The sequence below is a fragment of the Microcaecilia unicolor genome, chromosome 8 (assembly GCF_901765095.1).
Source record: "Microcaecilia unicolor chromosome 8, aMicUni1.1, whole genome shotgun sequence".
Taxonomy (NCBI): Eukaryota; Metazoa; Chordata; class Amphibia; order Gymnophiona; family Siphonopidae; genus Microcaecilia; species Microcaecilia unicolor.
In genome coordinates, this window is record NC_044038.1 from 225,748,654 (window position 1) to 225,774,782 (window position 26,129).

The 26,129-nt window shown below is 44.6% G+C and overlaps 2 protein-coding genes across 9 annotated transcripts in view; both read left to right on the plus strand.

Annotated features, from left to right (window-relative positions):
• Positions 1 to 20,745, plus strand: part of LOC115475562 (ankyrin repeat domain-containing protein SOWAHA-like) — a 41,982-nt gene extending 21,237 nt beyond the window's left edge. For 2 of the 6 annotated variants that reach the window (XM_030211375.1, XM_030211370.1), the window contains 6 exons: positions 3,243 to 3,305; positions 5,365 to 5,466; positions 7,104 to 7,115; positions 8,495 to 8,497; positions 10,376 to 10,462; positions 20,139 to 20,745. In XM_030211375.1, coding sequence (XP_030067235.1) covers positions 3,243 to 3,305; positions 5,365 to 5,466; positions 7,104 to 7,115; positions 8,495 to 8,497; positions 10,376 to 10,462; positions 20,139 to 20,246 — 375 coding nt within the window. In that variant the 3' untranslated portion in view covers positions 20,247 to 20,745. Of the gene's footprint in view, positions 1 to 3,242; positions 3,306 to 5,364; positions 5,467 to 7,103; positions 7,133 to 7,619; positions 8,463 to 8,494; positions 8,498 to 9,887; positions 10,463 to 20,138 lie in introns of those variants that run through there. The other 4 variants (XM_030211371.1, XM_030211372.1, XM_030211373.1 and 1 more) reach the window with 4 other exon arrangements.
• Positions 20,746 to 20,939: 194 nt separating this feature from the next.
• On the plus strand, positions 20,940 to 25,553 carry LOC115475563 (ankyrin repeat domain-containing protein SOWAHB-like). Of its 3 annotated transcripts, XM_030211378.1 has the most exons (6): positions 20,940 to 21,924; positions 22,403 to 22,475; positions 22,799 to 22,891; positions 24,340 to 24,363; positions 24,910 to 25,122; positions 25,160 to 25,553. In XM_030211378.1, the coding sequence occupies exons 1-5, from the start codon at positions 21,784 to 21,786 to the stop codon at positions 25,104 to 25,106; spliced, it is 528 nt and encodes a 175-aa protein (XP_030067238.1). In that variant the 5' UTR covers positions 20,940 to 21,783; the 3' UTR covers positions 25,107 to 25,122; positions 25,160 to 25,553. The 3 variants fall into 3 exon arrangements, with proteins under 3 accessions (XP_030067238.1, XP_030067237.1, XP_030067239.1); XM_030211377.1 differs by having other exon boundaries at positions 24,910 to 25,553; XM_030211379.1 differs by lacking the exon at positions 24,340 to 24,363 and having other exon boundaries at positions 24,910 to 25,553.
• The last annotated feature ends 576 nt before the right edge of the window (positions 25,554 to 26,129 follow it).

The following is a 26,129-nucleotide window of genomic DNA, read 5'->3' on the forward strand; positions in this document are numbered from 1 at the left end:
TAGGCCAGACAAACAGGACAAACAAGAGATAAGCTTGCCAGGTGCCCTTGGCCTGGATTGGCCGCTGTCATGGACAGGATGCTGGGCTCGATGGACCCTTGGTCTTTTCCCAGTATGGCATTACTTATGTACTTATGTACTTAAGCATCTGCCACTCTTTCAGTAATAAACTGGTTTTTTTCATGATGTTTTCAAGTCTACTCCCTTGGAGCTTTACATTTATTTATTTAACACATTTATACCCCACATTTTCCCACTAGTAGTAGGACTACTACATTGTGACTCCTAGTCTTAGAACCTCTTTTCCACTCAAACTTTTATAAGTCTCCTGTCATATCCCCCTTGTCTGTCCTCTATAGCAGTGTTTCTCAGGCCACTCCTGGAGAATCCCCAGTCACATATTTGCAAGGTCCCGTTGCATGCAAATATATTGTGCATATTCAGTCTGGATATCCTGAAAACCGGACTGGCTAGGGGGTACTTGAGGACTAGCTTGATAAACACTGAAGACATGTGTAAGTAGATTCCTGAGTTTTATCTCATTTGACTTCTGATGCAGCCCCCATTGCTATTTTGGTTGCCTTTTCTCTGGACTCTCCTCCAGCCAGTCTTTATCTTTTTTTGAGATGTGACCTCCAGGTCTGAACACAGTATTCTAGCAGAGGTCTCGCCAATGATCTATACAAAGGCAAGCGTAAAAGATGCAGCATGGGAGGCAGAGGCTAATCTGAGATGAAATGTGGCATTTCATCTCAGATCACCGAGCATTACCAAATGTCCTGACCCACAAAAGGGCTGATAAGGCCCCCCTCCCCCAGTGCACCTCTTAAGTTGGGAGGCAGGAGTAATGCCCATTTGCACCTGACCCTGCATGATTTGTTGGAATTCACCATGTGGGATTGGGCAGTGCTTTTGTTAAGATAACCACATGGGGGCAGTAGTGAGTGGACATTACTCCTGCCTCCCAACTTAGAGCTGCAGGGTGTGGGGTCCACTTGAGTTATCAGGGTCATTTGTGGTGTCAGGTTGGAAGGCCTACTTGGGCCACTAGGAACTTTTTTGAGGTGGGAGTATGGGAGGCCCACATGTCCTACCAGTCTTTTTGTGGGTAAGGGGTGGGGGATCTGAAGAGTCAAGGGGGAAGAAGAGTGGGAAATGAGTCCAGCTTGTTTATTATCTCCCTTCCTGTCAGTGTAGGAGCCAATTTCCACTCTAACTGACAGGAAGGGAGATAGTTACAATGCAGCAAACAGCTACATCTTACTGCCCCAGCGTGAGGCTGTGTTTTCCAACAGCATACACTTTGCAATGCAGCAGTATTTTGCATGCTGTTTCCTTACAGCAGTTGTGTTAAGAAACTTTGTGCTGAGCTTTAGCACATGGCTGTAATGCAAGGTAACTGTGCGAGCCCTGGGTTAGAAACTGTTTTGTGTGAGAGGCAGCAAAGGATGATCATAAATGAAGGTTCATGCTGAGCAAAGGGGGGGGGGGGGGTTGCAGTGATATGCCACAGGGATTGCTCCTTGGTCCAGTTCTTTTCAACATTTTTACGAGCGATGTCATGCAAGGGCTGTTGGGAAAGGTTTGCCTCCTTGCAGATAATAGGAAAATCTACTATAGAGTAGGCACCCTGAAGGCATGGGGAGGAATCTAGCAAAGCCTGGAGAATGGTCTAAAGTTTTGGCAGCTAAGATTTAATGCAAAAAATTCAGGGTCACACATTTAGGCTGAAAAAATTCAACAGTAGTACAGTATTGGGTGGGGTTGGGCATGAAAGAGTGGAGTCTGAGGGTGATCGATAGTCAAATAAGGAAACGTCAAGATCCAGAAGGATGCTTGGGTGCATAGGGAGAAGAATGGCCAACAGGAAAAGGTGATAACTTCTCACCAGAGATTTTTTCAGAGGCACCATTTGGAGTACGGTGTACAGTCCTAGAGTCTAGAGACTGCACTTTTCGAAAGGCTATAAACAGGATGGAGTCTGTCCTGCGGGTAGCTACTAAAATAGTTAATTATCTATATAAATAATTCTCACCTCAAACATTCTGAAGCTCACTCTGTGGCAGGAAAACACTGGAACCCTGCATTTAGGCTGTCACCACTCACTGTCAGTCAGGCACCACTCACTCTCACTGATAGACCCGCCCTCAGCCACGCCCCTTCCGCACATAATTCGCTACCTCAACGTTTTAATGAAGCTGCAACTTCCGGTTTGTGAGGCGGCATAGATCGGAATTTATCCCCATTACTGTTTGCCCTGCCCTCACGTCAAACGTGATGACGTCGAGGGCGGAGCAATGACACTTGACCAATCGCATCGCTGCACCCTCAACGTCATCACGTTTGACGGGAGGGTGGGGCATACATCGATCTACTACGTGACGACGAACGGAGGGAGTGTGAGGCAGGCAGGCTGTAGGTCACACGCGAGGGAGCTAGCCAGCTACTCTGTATGTCGCGCGGCGAGGCAACCACGACCACCCTCAAGCACGGAGGGTAAGTCCACCAACAAGGGGAGGGGGATGGTAACCAAAGTGCCTTGCTAGCACCCGTTTCATTGGCCTCAGAAACGGGCCTTTCTTACTAGTTTCATAATAAAATGTGTGTGAATAAATGAGCGCTGAGCTGACAACCAGGGAAATCCAGTTCAAATCCCATTGTTGCTGCTTGTTATCTTGAGCAAATCACTTAATCCTCCATTGCGTCAGGTACAAAGTTAGATTGTGAGCCCTCCAGGGTCAGAGAATTACCTACTGTACCTGAATATAACTCAATAAGCTACTACTGGAGAAGGTGCGAGGTAAATGAAAATAACTGTATTTTTAAAGTTGCTCCTGCATTGGTTGTGATAATTAGTCACCTTACTTTCTAACTCTTCTTACTCTCTTACCTATCTATATGTTCCATCTTTGCTTATAGCCTTCACTGTCAATTAAAATGTTCTATTACGTATTGTGTTGACATTGCAAGTAGTATACTATCGCCATACTTTGTATTGTTCTTTGAATATTTTTACTGCTGTAATTGCCTATTGCTCATGTCTGCTCTTACTGTACTCCGCCTTGAGTGAATTCCTTCAAAAAGGCGGTAAATAAATCCTAATAAATAAATAATGCAGCGTATATGTTTTCATCTCTGATATCCTCCCTTGCTTTCTCACTGCTTCCTTTCTGCCCATCTGATGGAGCTTAAACAGGAGGAACCAGCCAATATATATATGTTTTAAATTTTCTCCTATACAGGATGAGATGGAGCCTGACGCATCAGAAGATGGTGGGAGCAGTGGAGGATCTGCAGCTATTGCCGTGAGTACAGGTTCAAGCAGACTGGGAGGACAATCCATTATCCTATATAATAAAACGCACCTCCAACATTCTGAAGCTGACTGCATGGCTGAGGCATTCCTGCTCTCTGTATCCATCTCCTGAATTGACATCACGTACTTCCAGGTTTGTCACAAGCAGAAGTGACCAACCACACGAGGTTTCTCGGCTTCAGAATGTTGGAGGTGCATTCTATTAAATAGGATTGGTCAGTTCCTTGAAGCACAGCCAGAGCTCAGCAACGCTCAGACACCAGAGAGAGGGGGGGGAGGTATCTCTGTCACACATGCACACTCTCTTTTCTCTCACAGTCAATGTCTTTCTCTCTCTCTCTCTCAAACACTGTCTCTCACACACTCTATGTCTCACACTGTATCACATTCACTCTCTATGTGTCACACAGTCACTCACACACTCTCTTGGTCTCATACACTCAGTCTCACAGAGAGTCTGTGTCTCACACACACTCTTTCTCTCGCACACACTGTATCTGTGTGAAACACACTCTCTCGCACACTGTGTCTCACATACGCACTTGCACACACTCTCATTCTCACACACACACATTCTCTCACAGACACACTCGCACCCAGATTCACTCTCTCTCTCACACACAGTCACTCTCACATACACTCTCTCAAACATACACACTCCGAGGAAAACCTTGCTAGCGCCCGTTTCATTTGTGTCAGAAATGGGCTTTTTTTTACTAGTGTATATAATGTATGTGGGTTTGTAGATGAATCTGTGTGTATCACTCTTTCTCTTCCCCTCCTTTCCCCTTCATACCTTGTTACTTTCTGGCTTTTTACCGATTCACTGACACCCCCATAGGAGAGCTGTTAATGGCCAATGTTAATCACATACAGATGAGTTTTAATATGGTTTATGAAGTTTAGCATGTTAATGTGGATATTTATCACAAAATCTTACATTTCTTGAACGTGTAGGGTTTTCTTTTGGCATTATGAGTTTGTGTTCAGTCTTGTGAGTTCTTTAAGGTTGTTGTTTTTCTGTGGTAAATAGGTAAATCATCACTTCGCATCTTATTACTGCAGCATTAAAGCTCTTGTAAGCTAATTTAGTGAAAGTGTTTTGAAGATGCTTAAGAGGCTGTACGTGCTAGTAATGCTTTTAATACATTAGCACTTGCACAATTATCATAAATGTAAGCACATTGGCTTCTTTTGTCAGTACGTTGCTTATGCTTTCAACAGCATTTAGAAAAAGGTCCATCTTGCCCAGTATTCTAACCGGCTAATCCGGGTCAGAAGTGCCTGGCAGAATCCAATTGGGAGTGATAGAGGCATTTATTGTAGTATTTGTGTTATTCTCTCTTCCTTTCTTAGTTAGTCCTGTGCAGGCCTCTAAGACTTGTTGCTATAAGTCCTATATCCCGCCGTACAACCTTGGCACACCAGTTCGCACCTGGAGACTCTGTCTCTCTGAAAAAGTCCTTTATTGAATAACAATGTTTACTCACAGTTAACTGCAGATCAGAGGTTCTGCCCCATTGGTAGAGAGTCTCCGTGGTACTGAGATTAGCAGTAGCTCAGAGCTGGCAGAATGGTGTGCAATGCCCTTTTCCAGCTTCCTTCAAGGTAAAAAAAAGTAAGTACACTAACCAAGGGTAACACAAGAAAGGGTTCTGAACTGTCTTACAAGATGGCCAACTACCTCATGACTAGAGGGAATAAAACAGGGGACGCTCTGACCCAGTAAGCAGGGGGGAAACCCACCAATGGGAACAGAGCTTACCAACTGGCAACAGCTTAACCTAACATTTAACAGATCTAAACAGACAGGCAAGTGGAATCACAGTGCCCTATATCTACACCCACCATAATGCATTGCTGATGTGACTCTGCAGTGAGCATAACAGAAAAAGTGTAGTGTCGCACTCACCCCAGAGCCACATCACAACCAAGGAAAGGCTGTCAGAGGACAGAACAATTCCTAACATTGTTTTCTTTTTTTATTTGCATTTCTTTTGATATTTGTGTTTGCTTTTCTTCCAGTAATCATTTGTTTTCTCTTGTAGCTAGATCCCATCGAAAAGGAATGGCTTCAGGGAGCAGCGAGTGGCAATGTCCCAACCCTCAGCCACCTGCTCAAGCAAGAACCTTCCTTGGCAGGGAAAAAGGCAAGTGCAGATCTGTTGTTCACATTACCCTTCAGCTTCATGGCAGTAGAGGGAGGGGATTGTGTGTGTACAGAAACTTATTACTAACCTTAAAACTATTTGGGCCATTGGGTTTCGTTCAGCAAGCTTCAGAAGAGTTTCTGCTATTCTGTTCAGCAGAAAACAACAGGGCAATCAATCTGCAAACTCCATAATGGAGGCAAAAAAACAAGCAGACCAGAAGAAAAAAAGTCAAACCAAACATTTATGGAAACCATATATATTCAAGACTGCCCAACACAGGCCGTGTTTCGTCCACATTAGGGCTGCTTCAGGGGCTCTATATAGTAGCAGCGATAAATTTCACCTCAAGGGTTTAACAAAATAACCTGAAGATGGCAGCGTCTGATCAGAAAAAACAACTCATACAACACACAGCATTACTGCCACCTTCAGGTTCTTCTGCGTTGTTGCGGCGCTATTTTTATGGTGCTATCCGGAACAGCGCTGGATTTTGAGCATCAGGGCTTAAGTCTCTGTGCCAAAGAGCAAATGGTGCTGGTGGCCAAGCTCTGATAAATATTATTTATTTCACCGATATCTCCTCCATAAAAATCATATGTATACAAACAAGATATTTTTTTTTGATGACGCATATAATGGTGCCACAAGTTTCGATTGTTTTAAAGTGTTCATGTACATCAGTCGTTCAGAAGAGCATTCTATCACATGTGCAGATGAGCGTCAAAACTGTTTTTCTGCCCAGATGTGTGCACAGCTCTAGCTAGCCTTAGTATGAAACCATGTGCACATACTACTACTACTAATTTCTGTAGTGCTACTAGACATAAGCACTGTACACATTATAACGTTTCAGTGCGGATTCCAAAAGATTAAAGGAACCAGACGTTCACTGGGAAATACAAAAAAATTAATAAACCAGGTAGTTTCTCCATCCCTAGGGGGCTTACAGTCTGTCCAATGTGCTCTCCTAGGTCAGCACACAAGTTTTGCATAGGGTCTACTACTACTACTATTTAGCATTTTTATAGTGCTACAAGGCGTACGCAGCACTGCACAAACATAGAAGAAAGACAGTCCCTGCTCAAAGAGCTTACAATCTAATAGACAAAAATAAAGTAATCAAATCAATTAATGTGTAGAGGAAGGGTAGGTGGAGGTGAGTGGTTACGAGTCAAAAGCAATGTTAAAGAGGTGGGCTATTGTTTGGTTACTGCATCAGGGAGCAAAAATTTGATGACATGCTTGCATTAGGGATTCGTGTGGTAAGCGTTCCATGCATGGCTCTAATGCAAGCTAACTGCATTGTTCCCATAGTTTTCCACAGGCACTAGGAGAATATTGGCTTCCATTGCTTGGATTTTGGAAGCAGTTACTTCCAGCTCCAGGCAGATTACCACTGGGATAACAGTAAATGATCCTGCCCCGGAGGGTTTGTAGTCTTAAAGCTGCACCTGAGGTAGTGGCAAATTAAGGTCACAAAGAACATTGGTGGAGAAACATGATTTGATCCCCGAGGTCCCTGGTTCTCTTTCCATTGCTCAAATCATTGACACTCCTCCATTATTTTTTTTTCCCCCTGATCTCCCCCCTCTGTTTTTCTCTTTCACTGTTGCTGTCGACTTCCTGGAGAGAAGGATTTCACCTCGGTGAGTAGAGGTAGTTTGCTTATATTTATTTTGAACGCTTAGGAGCTCTGGGTTTTGGCTTCTGTGATAACAGCATGATGGATCATTCATCAAGCATCTCTCACTATAGAGAGAGTTCTGCTATTCATTCTTTAATATTATATTAAATACCAGGTCTCAGGAGCCTCCAATAGTGAGGAATAGAGAAGAGTGAATATATTGTAGAACTGTCAAGACATAGTTGTATTTTCCAGGGATTGGAAACATGTCACTCAGTCTCATTCTCCTAAAGCAGCCAAGCCAAGCATTTGTATAAACATGCAATCAGATGGACGTGCTGCATACCCTCGATCACATGGCTCCTATCTTGATAGAGATTTATTTTGATGCTGGCATGCATGTCAGTCTCTTTTCTACTTAATGGTAAAAGTCCAGTTGATTTTTTTTTCTGTTCTCTTTCTTGCTTCCTTTTGGTGACCTTTGTTCTGATTCTGGCTCCGGTTCTGGTGCTGCGGCTGATTTTAGGGGGTAAGCACTTAAGAACTGTCTTTATGAAACCTTTACACCCCACATAATAGAGCATGCCAGATTTTCCCCTTGTGCTATATAAAGCTGGAAGTGCATAGACTCAGGATCATCCTTGTCACTACACAGGCTAGGCATCGGCCTAGAGTGGCACAGTTCAGGGTGGCAGCATGCCAGGACAGGGCCTGCCTTCGCCACTTTAAAAAGGAGGTTTTCAGATGGCATTACAGTTCTGATTCCCACATATACTTCCCTGAAATCATCATCTAACGACATGATACAAAGTTTCACTAGACCCAGCAGTACAGGGAGGATTGAGTGGCCTCCACTGCAGAGTGATAGTGTTCATCCCCCACAGTGGATTTGCTGATACTCGGGTCATGGGATTCTTTCCATTCTCCCTTTGCCATTGCACTGACATTTTATGTATTCCTTATCACAATCTCAAACTCCCCATATTTCTCGGATTTTTTGTTGTTGTTCACGTGTCATTTCTGTAAACTGCCTTCAGCTGTCATCCTGCCCTCCATCACCTCTCTCCTAGCCGTTACGGCAGACACAGATTTGTATGTCATATAATGGATTAATATCACAAGGGGAATCGAGAATTGAGAGCCATTGCATTATTGGATCTAAAATACATACCTGGGAAGGGACATGGGGCCTGTGGCACACATACTGGAGAAATGGGGAGAAATTTGTGGTGTGTTCTTGAGGTTAAAGTATATTGGGTTCAGTGCCTGAAATTATATGCTATTTGCATGTCACTAAATATGATTGTGTGTTTTTCTTATTTTCTTCCTACTTTTTTCTTTTTGAAACTCGGGGACTTCGTTCCATCCCTTGTTGTGCAACACTTGGGGCCTGAAATCTAGTTTGTAAGTATCTTGCGCTATATCCATTAACGTTCTTGCTGAGAATGAGTTGCTGACAAGGTGATGACCCTCGCATCTCACGTCATTGCTCCTGTGTCCCTAATCTAGGCAAGAACGGTAGCAGTACTGTTCCTTTGTGCCACATATTACTCAGCTTGTGTTCTGTTGCCACCATTGAGGGCTGTACTGAGCAGGAGCTTGCGCACACACAGCTTAAACAGGAAGGGGACAATTTCCGTACTGCGTGCATAGCTGCAAAGTCTTCGTACCTTTCATCTGCAGACTTGGGGGGAAGGAGGGGTCAGTTTTCAAAGTGAAACCGTGCTTACTTTCATTTTGAAAATCATTTAAGGAAAAAGTACTTTTCCCCATGGTTACTTTTTTCAACTAAAATAATGCACGTACATTTGAAAATTTAAAGCTTCTGCGTTGTTTCAAACCTCACCCGGGAACACTTCCGCTAAATACAGGCAAAAGTGTCCCCGTTGTTCTACGAAGGGCATACTTTCACCTCCATACAGGATGGATAATTTTCAAGGGTAAACAGTGCTTTTATGCATGGCAGTGGACTTGAATCCTCCCTGTATGCAGGTTAAAATATGTGCTTTCGCTGAGGTCAACTTGAGATGACCCTCTCCATATTTCCCTTAAATTCTCAACATCACCAGTCACTCACTTGACAGCTTTTACAACAGGCATGTCCAACCTGTTGCCTGCGAGCCAGAACCCGGCCCACCAAGTGCTTTTTACCGGCCCTTAGAAGCTTGGCAGTTCTTGTGGTTCTTTCAGCGGGATTCCTGTTTTCCCACCATGACTATGATCTCTGTAAGCTCAAGCCACATGATGCTGGACGTTTGGGTTGATATTGCAGACTTGAAACCGTGAGACCAACCCAGATCAGACACAGCATGGCTTAAGGTTGCAGAGAGCCAAGTCATGGTGAGGAAACAGGAATCCCAATGTTTCTTCTGCAGCTAAAGCCAGGTGAAGGAAAAGAAAATGGGTGAATGCTTGGGGGGGGGGGGGGGGATTACATGAGAGAGAGAGACTGGATGAAGTCGGGGGGCGGGGCGTTTACATGAGTGAGAGCAAGACTAGGTGAATCTGGGGGGGGGGGGGGGGGGGGTTATATGATTGAGAGCAAGACTGGGTGAAAGCTAGGGAGAGGATGATGCACGGTCATATTTTGCCACTATTTGACGGAGCGTGAGGTAAAAATCGATGGTACGTGATTTGGCCCACCAAATGTTACAAAATAAAAAATCATGTCCCCCAATAGAAAAGGTTGAACAAGCCTGATAAAGCATCCCTTTCGTGGGTGGATTTGTAAATATTAGAAGCATCGTATCTATCATTGAGCACTTCCCAGCAGTGTTTTGTTTTCTTTTAACAGCGATGTGCACAGCTCATTGGATTTTGGGATAAGTGCTTTATTCAATCATACTGGATGTTATTATTGAAAAGGAATTTTGTGGACTGCAATTTGCATCTGGAATTCTGATAATACCAAGAACTGCTGTCTTAAAATATGAGGAAATGCTATGATAGATAGCGGTGACCATTTGTGTGTTTTGTTCACTTTTAAGGTCACAATGGTTTTCTGAGCACCTTCGCACAAATTTTAAATCTTTATACATGTTCGTTGTGGATATCCTGAAAACCTGAATGGCTAGGTGTGTTCTGAGGACCGGGTTGAGAGCCCCTCCTCTGACTAGTCCACTCCTCCTCCTGGTTTCAGCGACAATGTGACTTTTGACAGAATAACATGGAGCCACTGTTTCCTGACAGCATTTTCCCCTTTGTCTTAATCTGATGTTTGATTATAGAATGTCTTCTTGAATGTGGTTTCATTTCTACCTTTTTCACCTCCTCCCTCTACAGACAGCACTGCACTGGGCAGCAAAGCATGGCAAGAAAGACATGACTGTCCTATTGCTGAAAGCAGGAGCTGATGTCAACATCAGAGCTGTAAGTAAGAGGCTCCAGGTAGAAGCAGTAGAATTAAAACAGTTGTAAAGGTGATGGCAGGATAATGTGGGGTATAAGTGCAGAAAAAAAGAAATAGTTTTTTTATTTATTTTTTGCATTTGTATCCCACATTTTCCCACTGTATGGCAGGTTCAATGTGGCTTACAGTTCAAAAATAGCAACTCAAATTTTTTTTTCACTTGCTTCCTTTTTTATTTCTTAATCTTAAGTGTGTCCTAGTTGTCTTCAGTCTCATTTTTAATTAAAAAATATTCACTTTGATTCGTTTAGAAGAGACAATAATCTTTGCTTCAGAAACTTCTTTAAAATTCGATGATAATAAATCCAGAGCATTGGGAATAATTTTAGATTCTCAATTATCATTTGAAAGTCAGATTAATGATTCAGCAATTATTTATTTATTTTTTAATTTACAGAAATTAAGGGTGATTAGATTTTCTCTGAGGTCCCCTTTTATCAAGCTGCGCTAGCAGCTGCCGGTGCAGTAATGTCTTTGTTGGCATTACCGTCCGACAGCCGCTAGCGTGGCTTGATAAAAGGGGGCCTAAGTCCTTCTGCATTTAGAATAGTTGCTCAAGCAATTTTGCTGCCTTTTATGGATTATTCTAACTCTTTTTATATTCTATAAACAAGCATTTATTGAAGCGACTTCGGTTGTTACAAAACACATCAGCAAGATTGATCTTTAATATAGGAAACTTTAGCGTAGCTAGTCTAATCTAATCTACACTGGTTAAAGCTGGAGCTCAGAATTCAGTTTAAAATTGCATGCTTAATGTATAAAAGTTTCTGTGGTTTGAACTCTGAAATGATTAGCGAACTCCTATTTGTTTCCAACTCATAGGAATCATTTGAGAAGCTTTAAAAAATTAACTCTCAATTTTTTTTTTCCATCTCTGAAGAAGGTGATGTTAAAACAATATAGGAGGGACTTCCGGCGGAGCCGAGCGGGAAGATGGCCGCCGACTAGAGGGCTCCGCGACGCCGCGCGAGAGATCTCCTTCTCCCCCCGCCAGCTGGGTTCGCCCGTGGCTACAACGCTGCATAAAGGTCCCGAGAGCACGGGGACACAAGCGGGCACTAGCGGAAATTCCCCGCGGTGCCGTGGCCGAAATTAATTGCACCGCGTGCGCCGCGATTCAAGATGGCGGCCGGAAGAATCCTAAAGCGGGCAGAGGAATGAACGGCAACATAACAACGCGGCGGATGGCGGCTTGGTAAAGAAACGGGCCCAAAGACAGGGAAGAACGAGGAAGGTAGGAGAGACTAAGAGACACTCCTTTTCTGCTGCTCCCCCCCCGATTTGAAGAGGGCTTTAGCCCGGTCCCTGGCAATACTCATAGTTGAAAAGGGAAATAAACCAAGCCCAACGCAACAGAGATGCAGTGACACAATTAAAGAACTCGCTGTAACAGTCACGCAAATCCTCTAGACAAACTAACTGCACATAAAGGAGAAGAACTGTACTCAGCGTGATTCTATAATATACGCTGGATAAAGAACCAAATCAAAGAGAGTACTGCCCGGGTTATAATATTCAAACTGTCCCAGAAGGTGGAATAGCGGTGCGCGCTGGGCATAGAAAAATCGGCTCCACGTTTCTGATAAGGACGCCAGCTCCATAGTGCAGGTGTGCAAAACATAGCACAGGACGAAACATAGACTGCATGGAGCAGTACCTGAAGCCTAAATCTGCTGGCACAACCCGAAGTGGCACCAAATTCGACAAGGGGAAAAATACTCCTCCACCCACAGGAGCAAGAATGGCTGAAGGGAAACTCGAAAAACTCGGGGACTTCTCTGAAAAGCAATTGGCCCAGATCACCATGGCAGTGAGCGCTGCACTTAACCCCAGATTTGATTTGCTAGAACGCCAAATGAGTAACATGGAAGCTAATATGGCAGATACAGTGAAGAGGCTGGGAGAAACAGAAAGCAGAATATCTGCCTTGGAAGATACCAGAGCGCAGAACACCCAAGATGTAGCTCGGATGACAGAGCAACTCAAGGCACAGCAAGACAAGATTGAAGATATGGAGAACAGAGCAAGAAGATGCAACCTCCGCATTGTGGGTCTACCAGAGGCAATTCCAGAGAAAACTTTAGGGCACGTGTTGGAGCAGTGGCTTAAAAAAGAACTGGCTCTGTCTGATAGTTACGGAGAACTGTGCATTGAAAGGGCTCACAGGCTGGGCCGGTGGCAACAGGGACAGCAAAGACCCAGAGTGGTGATAATCAAAGTTCACAATTACTTGCATAAAGAAGAAATCATGAGGGGCTTCCGTTTAAAAAGAGACACTCTGAGCTATGACGGAAACCAGATAAGAATATTCCAAGACTATTCTGCAGGAGTGCAAGAACAAAGGCGCAGATTTCACCCGCTCTGCACGACATTAGTCAACAGGAAAACAAGATTCTTGCTACTTTACCCAGCTGTTTTAAAGATCCAGCACGAAAACAAATGGCGCTCCTTCCAATCAGTGCAAGAGGCCCAGCAATTTATAGACACTGAATTGAAGGCACCTGATGATGCGCCACCTTGACTTGGAGAACAGAGAACTCCTGGTGAAGAACCGCATAACCCTTGCAAGTATAGGAGGAAATATGATGATGTGATTTACTAAGGTTGTATAAGGCAGTTGCTTATGTTACATAGTTAAAGTGATAATATGATATCTGTCAGATTGATAAAACTAATGGTGGAGGAAGTTTAAATATTTAAGGGCCATTTTAGAATTGATCTAAACTAAGAAGGGGGAGGAGCCACCAATGGGACCGAGAAGAGGAATGGGGGGGGGGAGGGGAAATCTCATAGCGGTAATGTGTCACCTGGAAGCAGAGAAATAACGATAAGGGTTGGAGGGGAGGGGGGTTTAGGTAACCGGATAAGGGGACAGAGACGGGGGAAAAATCAATGGTTCAAGGGGGGAGGGTGCTCCAGAGCTAAAAGAATTGGGTCACACACACGGGTTAGGCAAAAGGGGGGAACACATAGGAACTGCGTACCAATAAAGGAAAGGGAATATATGAAGCCACTGGGGAAGGGCTGGGACCCAGGGGCTAAATTATTAGAGTATAAATTTTGGAAAATAGCAAACCCACACAGTCACACACTGTAAAATAGTCACTTGGAATGTAGGTGGCATTACGTCTCCCATTAAAAGAAAAAAGATTCTGGCACACCTAAAACACCTCAAGGTAGACATAGCATGTTTACAGGAAACAAAGTTGACGGCAGCAGAACATGAAAAACTCAAACAGGGGTGGATAGGACAGGTGATATATGCATCCACAGATGGGCGAAAGGGAGGAGTTGCAATATGTATTAACCGCCGACTGGCCTGTAAGGTAGAGAAGATCTTGCATGATCCTAAAGGAAGATTCCTCCTGGTTAAGCTATGGTTGCAAGGGAGGGAGGTATACCTACTGAATGTTTATGCTCCTACCCCTCCAGATAGCTCCTTCTTCCCAGGGTTGTTGAGGAGGCTGATACCATATGAAGACAAACACCTGATTGTAACAGGGGATATGAATATATCCATAGACCCCAAGATGGATTACTCAGGCGAGGGTAGCAGGGGAGTAGAAGGTAGGAGGGGATCACTGATGTTAAACGAGTTTACCAACTCTCTCTCTGTAGTGGACACATGGCGTAATTTACACCCAGATCAAAGAGATTATACACACCGGTCCAGGGCCCATGGGACTTGGGGAAGATTAGATTACATATTCATTTCAGCAGCCTTGTTCCATAGTGTAAGGGACACGAAAATAGAAGAGGTTCTGATATCTGATCATAGCCCTGTCTGGTTGGAGCTGGAGGCCCCAGGAGGCTTTCAGCCGTCCAGACGGTGGAGGTTCCCGGGACACCTGATAAAGGATAAATCTTTTCAAAATTCTTAGCGAAAAAGTGGGAAGAATATGAAATGTTCAATAAAGACCACAAATCGAACCCACAGTTATTTTGGTGTGCAGGAAAGGCGGTGCTGCGGGGGGACCTGATAGCGTATGTAGCAAGTAAACGGAAAAGGAATGCAGCTAGCCTTTTACAGTTGAATAGGCGACTGCGGAAAGCCAGACGTCAGTATATAGCACAAAGATCCACGGCTACTAAGGAAGCTTATTTGTCTTTACAGGCCGCGGTAAACTCCCTATTGCATGAAAAAACATTACAGAACAGAACTTTCCAAAAATACAAGTTCCATCACTTTGGAAACAGAGCAGGGGGTATGCTGGCCCGGCTAGTTCGGAAGCGGGAGGGAAATAGAACAATACCGGCCTTGAAAGAAAAGACAGGTGACCTTACTAATAACCCAGAGAGGATCCTCCAAATATTACAGGAACATTTCAGTGACCTTTACAGGGCCAATCGGCCTGCCACGGAGGCTCATATGAAGGACTTTCTCAGTAGGGCAAAAATGCCAAAGCTAGGAGAGTCTGAAATGGCAGGCCTAGAGGCCCCGATTCAACTTAAAGAACTATCAGACGCAATAAAAGGGCTAAAGTCTTTCTCAGCTCCCGGAATGGATGGGTATTCAGGAGAATTTTACAAAATGCTCCAGCCCCAGTTGCTAGGTCCATTATTCGAATATCACCAGGCGGTAATTCGAGAGGGAAGATTCCCAGTGCATGAAAATACTGCCTCTATATCATTACTGTTGAAGCCCGGGAAATGTGGGGAGGAACCCGAATCTTATAGGCCTATCTCGTTGATTAATGTCGATATTAAATTGCTTGCAAAGATCCTGGCCACACGGCTCAATGCTCATCTCCCAAGTGTAATTGAACCTACACAAGTGGGATTCATTCCAAAAAGGCACTCGGTAACACACATTAGAAGAGTCTTATTGACAATGGCAGAGTGCCAGCATGGGGAGATCCCAGGGATACTGGTGAGCCTCGATGCTGCAAAGGCTTTTGACAGGGTCGAGTGGACCTTCTTATTTTGTGTTCTAGACTGGATAGGAATTCCTGCAGAAATGAAGCAAACCATAAAGGCCCTATATTCCGGTATGAAAGCCCAGGTCACAGCAAATGGAGGGATCTCAGAGGGGTTTCCAATAGGCAGGGGAACACGCCAAGGCTGCCCACTCTCCCCGCTTTTGTTTGATCTTACATTAGAACCATTACTACGCTATCTAAATTCGGACCCGGGAATTAGGGGGGTGAGATTAGGGGAACAGGAAGTTCGAGCTTTAGCGTATGCTGATGACGTCCTCCTAGTATTAACTAACCCACAAGAGTCTTTTAAGGTTGCCTTAGCACTGATTAAGGAGTATGGGCAGTTATCAGGGTTTAGCCTTAACCTCGCAAAGTCATGCGCGATGTCCATGGATAGTGACATTAAATTAAATTGGCAAGGAGAGGCTGTACTGAGATGGGAGACATCAAAAATGAAATATTTAGGAGTGTACATAACCAGAGATGGGGCCTCCCTATATAAAGAAAACATAGGCCCGTTGATGGAGATGACTAAAAATAAGTTGTTCATGTGGAGGGAATTACCACTTACAATTTGGGGCAGAATAGCGCTGTTTAATATGATGATAGCCCCCAAGTGGCTATATGTCTTCCAACAATTACCGTTGTTTCTGAAACGAAAAGATGAAAAGTCTTTACAACGTCTACTACAAAAGTACCTTTGGCAAGGGAAGAAACCGAGAATTCCATATCATCTAATGACAGGCCCAAGGGAGGGGGGTGGCATGGGACTTATGAGCATTAAATTTTTGGCAATCGCAAGTTCCATGAGACACATAAACGATTGGTATCGAGGGACATCTGAGTTTTCCATTACGCCGGTAGAGACGCTGATGTTCCCAAACATACACTTCAGTCATCTGCTCCATTCTGGAGCACCACTGCCCACTGGAGCATTCAGGAGGCATCCCCTACTGAGGCCCCTCAGGGAAACGTGGAGATGGGTGTGTAGACGTTATCATTTCTCTGCCCGAACGTCCCCCTGGCTGTCTATATGTAATAACCCAGCGTTCCCTCCAGGCCAAGGGGTTAGTGTCTTTAGTAGATGGGCGCAAAAAGGGATTATATACCTGGCACACGTAGTCACGGAGCAGGGACACATTCTCTCATACCAAGAGCTGCAGACTCGATTTAGGATCCCCCCGACATATCAATTTGCATATTGTCAACTGAGGCACTACGTTGCTTCCCTGGAGTGGACCGACCTCACGGAGGATGTGGTGGAGGTTCTCTCCGAGGAGTTTACTCTGGGAGCACAACTCTCAGTGCCATTGAGATTCCATCATCAGCAGCTGAAGGACACTGCAGCAGAACTAGACTTTAGACAGATTGCACGGGACTGGTCAGGGGACCTGGGTTGCACATTTACACAGGAAGAATGTAGATCATATTTGAAAGCTATGTATAAGCAGCGACTTTCCATACCCCAAAGAGAGAGGTTATATAGATGGCTGTTGAGAACACACATATCTCCTCGCAGAGCACTAAAAGCGGGGTTTGATACTACAGGAACCTGCCCCAAGTGTAACCAGGGAGCGGCCTCACTGGGGCATATGTTTTGGGGTTGTCCACTGGCGGGAAAGTTCTGGAGGCAAATCATAGCGGGAATAGACCAATTATGGAACTGCACTCTCATATATGATCCCTTAATTTTATTTAACCGCTTTAAGCTAACTGCAGAGGCTCCAGAGGGCTTTAAGGCATTTGCCAAGATGGCTATATATTTTGGAATAACCACCATACTGCAATTCTGGAGGGCAAAAGAAATACCCCCCTTACAGGCATGGCGTGCACAAATGGTGCGACAAATGAGAATAGACAGGTGTGGGGTGCCTGATCTGGAAAGCCCCGCAGGTCTCAAGTTTAAGGCTCAATGGGAAATGCTTTGGATTACCCTTCCGGTTAAGGCACAAAGCCTATTGCTGAAATTTTAAAGCCTAAGCAAGGTCTCCCAGGTTTATGAATAAACAGAGGGGCTATGGATTACGGTAAAGGTGGTCCAGTACCTACCGAAAGTCGGGTACGCAATGTACAAGGAGAGATGCCACTTCCTTAGATGCTGACTTCTTGTGTGTACTAAACTACAAACACAGTTGATTTTGTAATGGAGCAAAGGGAGGGGGGGAGGGGGGTGGGAAAGGGCAAAGGGAGGGAGGGAGAGGGCAGGGGGGTTGGGTAGGATACTCCTTAAGATTAATATAGCCAAATAACTCATATAATGTCGAAGCTGAACAACAGAGTTTATTCTGAAGTAATTTAGCCAGATGTTTGTCAATTGTTGGAGGTTTTCTGTTACATTTGTAATACTAGAATGTGATAAGATATAGGGAGTGCTGGGGTTGGGAGGAGGGGGAGGGAAGGGAGAAAATGCAAATACTATACTGTAATAAGATAAGCTGTTTCAGCCTGTGGGTTGACAATTTATGTATAAATTTCATTTTTCGGCAAAGAAAGGTTTTAATTGTCTGTTACAATCAATAAAAATGATTTAAACATAAAAAACAATATAGGAATGTTCATTTACATATCAGAGAGCAAAAATATGGATCAGTATACCTGTAGAGATTCGATTCGTTTAAGTATGCCTTTTATTTTTTCCGTAAAACTCTTAAATACTTGTTTTCATTTCAGTGATTTTAATTCGAGATGGTGCATTGTTTACCCATTTTGATGTTTAGTAACCCATTTGGAGATCTTCTTTTTACTTTGTAAACCCCTTTGCACTGTTAGGTTAAAAGCATTATAGAAATGGCTTAACACAATACAAGAGGAAAAATCATAAGTTCCTGACAGCCAAGGCCAAGGCTTGCCTTTCACTTGTTCATATGTAACGTATTCAAATGATTTGTCTATTTACTCCCTAATTTTATATAAATCACCCATTAGGTGCCTTATATAGAATTATCTTGTTGGGCAGACTGGATGAACCGTCCAGGTCTTTGTCTTCTGTCATCTACTATTTTACTATATAAGTGCCTAACCTTTGGTGCACTTAAGGCACTATGCTATAACTTTGCGAAAGTGAAGGTTAACATGGGAGAGGCATGGGCAGGTCACGGGCATTCTATTTGTGTGCACGCTTTATTGAATATTGTCAGGTGCCTAACTGCTGCATTTTGGCGTGCCTATTTACGTGCCAGAGCTAGTGTAAATGGTCACACCTAAGTTTAGGTGCCTAATTGCAGAAAATATCATCTTTTAAGACAGTATTAAGTTTGCTATTAGTCGGTAGCATATTTTAAACTAGATGCATCTGTTGCCTACACATCTCCTCTCAGACCCGGCCCCCCTGACCCCCACCTTAAAATCCTATCTGCTGCCGTCTTCACCCAGACAGCGGCATTCACAGGCTGCCTGTAGCCTGCGCCAGGACTTCCTCCCTGAACCGTCCCACCCTTCACAAAACAGGAAGTTGCATAACAAGGGGTGGGACGGTTCAGGGAGGAAGTCCCGATGCAGGCCACAGGCAACCTGAGTACTGCTACCCGGATGAAGACTGCAGCAGAGATTTTTAAGGTACCGGGGGGGGGGAGAGGAGACAGGGGGCAGTAGTGCCTGGGGGAAGGGGGAGATGTACTCCCCCCTGGAAAAAAAAATCCTAGCTACGCCACTGCTATTATGGTATGTCTTTTCTCTTGTATAGGTCTGTAAATTCCTAGATACATAATCTAGTTTGTAATCTGTTTAGAACCGTTGACAGGAATTAGCAGAATATAAAAGGCATAATTGTAACTGTATTAAGGGCACAAATTTGCCATTACAGAATACTAGCTTAGCGCTTTGATTTTGAGCACCTACCTTTTAGCACCCTTTATAGAATTGCACCCCTCCCCCCTTTTAATATTTAACTGCTGCTCTGGACAGCTGAAAGTGGAGGAGTGGCCTAGTGGTTAGGGTTGGTGGACTTTGGTCCTGGGGAACTGAGGAACTAAGTTCGATTCCCACTTCAGGCACAGGCAGCTCCTTGTGACTCTGGGCAAGTCACTTAACCCTCCATTGCCCCATGTAAGCCGCATTGAGCCTGCCATGAGTGGGAAAGCGCAGGGTACAAATGTAACAAAAATAAAATAGATACTATTGGAGATTCTACATGGAATGTTGCTACTATTGGAGATTCTACATGGAATGTTGCTATTCCATTAGCAACATTCCACGTAGAAGGCTGCGCAGGCTTCTGTTTCTGTGAGTCTGACGTCCTGCACGTACGTGCAGGACGTCAGACTCACAGAAGCAGAAGCCTGCGCGGCCACATTGGTGATCTGTAAGGGCCAACTTCTACATGGAATGTTGCTAGTGGAATAGCAACATTCCATGTAGAATCTCAAATAGTAGCAACAGTGGAGGAGTGGCCTAGTGGTTAGGGTGGTGGACTTTGGTCCTGAGGAACTGAGTTCAATTCCCACTTCAGGCACAGGCAGCTCCTTGTGACTCTGGGCAAGTCACTTAACCCTCCATTGCCCCATGTAAGCCGCATTGAGCCTGCCATGAGTGGGAAAGCACGGGGTACAAATGTAACAAAAAAAAAATAAAGTGGAATTCAATAAGGATCAGTACAGCAGCATCACAGTTTAATTTTTTATTTTTTTAAATATATACATTTTAATCTAGCAATTGATTTTCTTTGTTCCATGTGCCTCTCATTGGTTTGTGCTGTGTGTTCTGCAATCAAACTCAGCATGTAAGTAGCACCACTCCTCTGTACACACGCTTGGATTGTCCGAGTTATGGGCTTCCTTGCCAAGGGAGCGCCAGTAGCGCACTAAAAAAAAAACCAAGGAAGTAACTGCGATTCCTATTTCAGAAATGCATACCCCAAAAGTTGCTACCCAGAAATTGTTGTAAAGTTTCAAAGTGGGGACTAGTGCAATTTTAAAAGCCCAAAATAAAGTTTGTTAGTCTTGTTCATTGGCAATGGTGAATTTGAATAAGGAGTAGGAACCCACTTGACTTGCAGTTCCTTGGCTGATTTATTTCCTGGATTCGCTAGATTTTCATGGTATGATAAGGGCTAGTTTTTGAATGCTGCCCTCCCCCCCCCCCCCAAGGTTTTGCTCTGACAAATTCTAGGCCCCATCAAAATTTTCAGAAAGGTCTCCCTTCTGTGAATCGGGAGGGGGAGGGGCATTGGGAGAAGGGCTGTTTGATGATCTGACTCTTCGCCTCAATATTTGTTACTGGTCCTTAAGTCTCTGCACCTATAAGAATGGAAGCATCTTGTCCAAGCCCCTTTACTACTACTACAAATCATTTCTATAGCGCTAATTGAACATGAAGAAAAGACAGTCCCTGCTCAAAAGAGCTTACAATCTAAATCAGGACAGACAGACAGGACAAATAAGGGATAAGGGTAGGACAGACAGATAGGACACATAGGGAAAAGGGACTATTGAAGAGAGGAAGACAAGATAAGGTTACAAACAGGTGACAAGTTAGGAATTAAAAGCAGCATCAAACAGGTAGGCCTTTAGCCCGGATTTGAAGGCGGCCAGGGATGGAGCTTGACGTAATGGCTCAGGAAGCCTATTCCAGGCATAAGGTGAAGGGTTTAATGGGCCTGTGTAATGCAGCAACATTCAAGGTGTTGGCATCTACAATTTAAGCATGGGACCCATGTGCCAGTGTCTTAACAACATCCCTGCTTCTCCCCATTCCATCCTCCACTCCCTCCTATTTTTTTCATTCTCACTTTTCCTCATGTTGGGTTGGTCCAAAGCATAGTGACGGGAGACGGCAGAAGGGAAATCTCCATGGGGCTTGTCCATCAGTATACTTGTAGGTTCTGCAACCAGGGGCGTAGCTATGGGGGCCTGGGCCCCCGCAAATTTCGTCCGGGCCCCTGGTTTGGCTGGTGGGGGTTCCCAACCCCCGCCAGCCAAATCCTTCAGTGCGGTCTCTGGCGCAGATGCGTTCGCTGCCTGCCCCCCTGCTCTTCTTAAGGAGCAAGAAGAAAGAAGGTCAGGGGGCAGGCTGCGAACACAGCTGCGCCAGAGGACCACGCTGAAGAAGGCTTCGGCTAGCGGGGGTTGGGGACCCCAGCCAGCAAACGTATTTGTTTGTGAGAGGAGAAGGCGAGGCATGGGGGGGCGCACTCAAAATGTGCCCCCAACCTCGGGCTCTGGCCCCCTCCCACCGTGAGGTCTGGCTACGCCCCTGTCTGCAACAGCCCTGCCCCTATACATGGGTTTCCCATATGACAAATAAAAAAAAAAAAAGTCCATGTCAGTAAAAGGAAGTGGGCTTTGCACAGGGCCTGTAAGCATGCATCTAATCACTACTATTACGGCCACCTGAGGCCTTTTCACAGTCCCTAATCAATTGGTATGGGGGTGGTAGGTAGATTTGAACCACTGCCTTTATTGTATAATCTACAGTATTACCTCCAATTAATTTTTGTTTTTTTGCTTTTTGTTTTCTGTCCTCCCTCCTGCTTGTTCTCTGTGCCTGATGCCCTTGGAAAGGGAGTAAGTATCTAGTGGAAGTCCCTCCCTCTTGACCTAAGCCTTTAAGAAATTTAAAGCTCAACTTTGAGTGCTTCTTTTAGTAATGCATTTTTCCCTTCCTACCTAATTCGTTTCTCTCATTATTTTGACGCTTGTGCCATCTCAGTCCCAGTGCAGCTTTCATGATGTCTAGGTGCTCTCTGTTCACTTCCTTTCTTCCCATATCATCACTTAATTGTAATTATTCCCATAGTTCCCCAAGTCCCCGAATATGAACTAATTGTAACCTAGCTTCCCCATGTTATCTTCTTCCTCCCTCTATATATTACTTCTGTTGTAAACTGCTTAATTACTGCTATAATTTGTGGTATATTAAATAAATATGAATATTGGGGGGGGGGGGGAAGGGCGGACAGTAAGCACAGAAAGACACAAAAGGTAGGACGGTGGGCACAAGGACCTCCACATTCGGAACTGACATTCTGTATTTTCTCTACAGGGTTACACTCCCTTGCACATTGCTGCACTCCACGGTCACCGAGAGATCATGGAACTGCTGATCTTAGACTACGGTAAGGAATCTGTTTGCCTGCACTGTGAATGCTCCTCTCATAGGTTTCTGTTTACGCACCCTGATGGAGACGGAACGGGAAGAATTGAGGAATGAAGAATTGAGAGACGACAAGGGCAGACATTTGGAGGAAGTTAAAAGCCTTTTTGCTTTTGTTGGCATTCAGGAGGGACTTTGTGACCATGTTGTTGTTAATATAGAGGTGCATTCTCTGATGTTGGGGCAGAACATGGGTATGGGAGGTGAGCGTGACGTCCACTCTTGGCAGCAAAGGGAGGTGTCAAAGACGAAGCACAGGCTGACGTGTGGTGTGATTTCACGCAGGTGCCAAACAGACTGTGCGAGATTACAGTGGCCGCCTCCCAGCACATTATCTGAAAGTGGAAGGATGTACTAATGGAGCCACTGGAAGCCCTCGTAAGTGATCGGTACTGACTGGGTGTCTCCTGCTGAGAATAAGGCTGGTGTGGGGATGCTAAAGAATGGTGGTAGACGGGGTTGGTTAACAGCACACCTTAGAATGGCCTCTGTCCAGATCTGATTTGCAATATTTCTTGTGTGTGTACTTGATCACACCGTAGTATCTTCTGATATTGGTTTTGTGGTATGCAGGAGGTGGAACATTGCCCAAATTGCAGGATTTAGGACTGAAAACTTCATACAGTTTTCATCCTGTGTTAAATCACCATGCCACATGGTGAAAATAAACTTACCACTCACTCGTTTACTCAGCATGATATAGAAACTCTAGTATTTTTCTCTCAGAGTATATTTAGAGCTGTCACTTGTGTATGTATCACTGTTAGATGCATGTAGACAGGCTGGTTTAACCGGGACATGCAGGAGGCAGGTTGGATTATGGAGCCCAGCTTCTATCTGTGGGCCCAGAAGGCTGCAAAGGCATTGTTCTGATGAACCTGGGTGGAGAGAGCTTCAGCCATTGCACAACTGTGCTACCTATTTGCAAGACTCTTGCACTCATGCCAGGTACCAGAGGGACCAATGATTTGCCATCTCTGACTGAGAGGGCTGTTGCTCTGATGACGGGGTTAAACCAGGGGTTCTCAACCCAGTTCTTGGGTCACCTCCTTTGTATGCAAATTTATCTTGTGCATATTCGTTGTGGATATCTTGAAAATCAAACTGCCTTGGTGTGTACCAAGGGCTGGGTTGGGATTTAAAGGAAGAAGAGGGAGGGAGAGTATCAGTGGGAGTGCTGTGCACGGCTATGCAGGTGTACCTGGCTTAAGGTCCGAGTCAGGTCTTCCATTCCCTCAGTTGGGCTGGAGATGCTGCACAGGCAGTGTTCACAGCCCCTGATTGGCCAGGTGGGTTGGAAGGGGTGAGAGTTGTAGAAATCATGCAGTGGTGACACCTACTGGCCAGGTGAAGGGTCCAGGATGGCTGAGTTCTAGAGGGAAACTCTGTGCAAAGCCCCCAGCAAAGGACAATTTAGGAGGGGATATAAATAGGGGGTGAATAGCTGGATCAGTCCAAATGAAGGTTTATGATACCAGAACCCAACCCAGGTTCTGACTAAGCTGGAAGAGAGTGAGTGAGTGTGTGGGGGGTGTTCTGTGGTGTAAATCTGCATGTGTAATGAGCTATGGCCTATTTTGTAAATTCAGAGGTGCCCTAAAATTTCACGCAGGAGTAAATCTCTAAGGCTCGGAGACAAATATCTCCCAGGCAAGCTTTCATGCAGTTTCCAGCTATGTGACCAAAGGTTCTGCAAAACAGAGGCCCATGTGTGTTAGGCATGCAACCTCTTACTGCCATTCAGTGGCTGCCTCTGCTTCCGCCCTTTGCTTGTTCCTGTATTCATTTAATATTAACACTTTCTCTTGCTTTGCTTTCTAAACTAGGTTTGGAGCTGCAGATGGTGCTAGGTAACTCATGTGCTTCTTTCATATTTTAATTTTACTAATTTTTTTTGGGACGCTAAAGAGATATAACAGTTTTCAACTAGTAAAGCATAAGCATGTCTAGATGTTTGTTTAAGTGGTCACTCGGAAGGAATAAAAGTAGGATAGAAAGGTGCTCATTTTCAGAGCAAATACACTTAAAAAGTTCCTTTGGAAACTCTGGCTAGGTGTGCACATGCTTATATTGATATGGAGTTATGGTTTGTCTGTCACTTTGTCAGGGGGAGGGGAGACTTTGATAAATCAAGTGTATAAGGTCTACTATAGAACCAGATTCACCTGCGATATATTAATTGAGCTACTCCATCCTTCCTGCATAGTCTTTGTTAACTGATTTCTCACTTTCGTTCGTTGTAATTGTTTCACCCAAAGTCTTCTCTGAGTCACTGTTCTCTCTCTTGTGTATATTTGTATGGGTACATGTATATTCATTTCGTATCTCTTTATCTTTCTCATGCTTTTATCTCTCTCTTTGTTCTTTCTCATCTCCTCCACTCTTCGCCACTGCAGAATTCCAGCATCTGCGAGGTGAACGCAGGAATCGGAAGCTAGCTTGTCTCTTCCTGCCCAAGAGCAGCGGCAGTCATTCCAAGAAGCGATGGGGTTCTGCAGAAGACCTGACTGAAGAGGAGGAGGAGAAGGGGAACGGGAGTTCACAGCACTTGAATCTACCAGCACCATACCGTGTGCGAAAATTTTCCCGGTAGTCTCAGCAGCAAGCCGCCCTGCACAGTATTACCAAATCCTTCAGAGGCGGTCGTATCCAACCTCTGCCCGGCCTCTTATATTCACAGCAAGAGACACTGAGGCGGTCTAGCCTTGTGCAATAGCAGAAGAGACATGAAGAGTGTCACTAGTCATGTTTAGAAACGTTTGTACATCTGTTTGCTACTTGTTAAGAATCTGATATAAATCTGACTTCTTTCAATTCTATTATTCATCACTTCGCAAAATGCTTTTTTTTTCCTCACTGGGGACATAGTCATACAGGGCAGCATCCAGCAGTGGGCTTCTAAGGTTCTGCCAGTGCACAGCCATTCTTTCCTGAAGCATTGTTTCTAATGTGTCCCCCAGGCTGGACCTCTCCTAGGCCCAGATGCACTAAACCTAACGAGCCAGCAATGTGGTTTTTATACAAGTAGTAAACGAGACACGCACAAAAGGGTTCTCAGAGCTATTTTCCTGTCACGGTAGCAGCTAACGAAAACGGAATGCAAAGCTATTAATGAGCTAATTACTATACAAATTTGCATGCAAGGCGATGCACAGCTGTTTTTTGACCTGATGCATAGAAGCAGCCCCTACCTTTAGCGCTGAAATTTAACGGGAGGTCTGGAGCTGTTGGTAATGCCTGGCTGGAGCTCATTCAACGTTGGAAAGACTGGCTGGCTGCTTCCCTCTTTGCTCTGACAGCAGTGTGAAAGAGGCTTCTTCCATACCACCTCTCTGACCAAACTTTTCTCTGCTTCCTGTTTAAACTGTAGCTGACAGGAATGCGGGGTCAGCACCGTGCACCGGAGGGAACTGCTGGTACTTGAAGAACTTTACAGCAGTTGCACTCTGCTTGTATATGGAGTTGTGCACCAGCCGCCTGGAACATTCTTTTATTTTATGGCCGGGCGTTAGGCAGTGACTTAGTGGATTGCACTTTTGCACTGGGTTCCTGGAGATTTTAAATTAGGCACTTTGGCTTCTCTTTTTTTAAAATATTAATCTACGGTATATTTTTG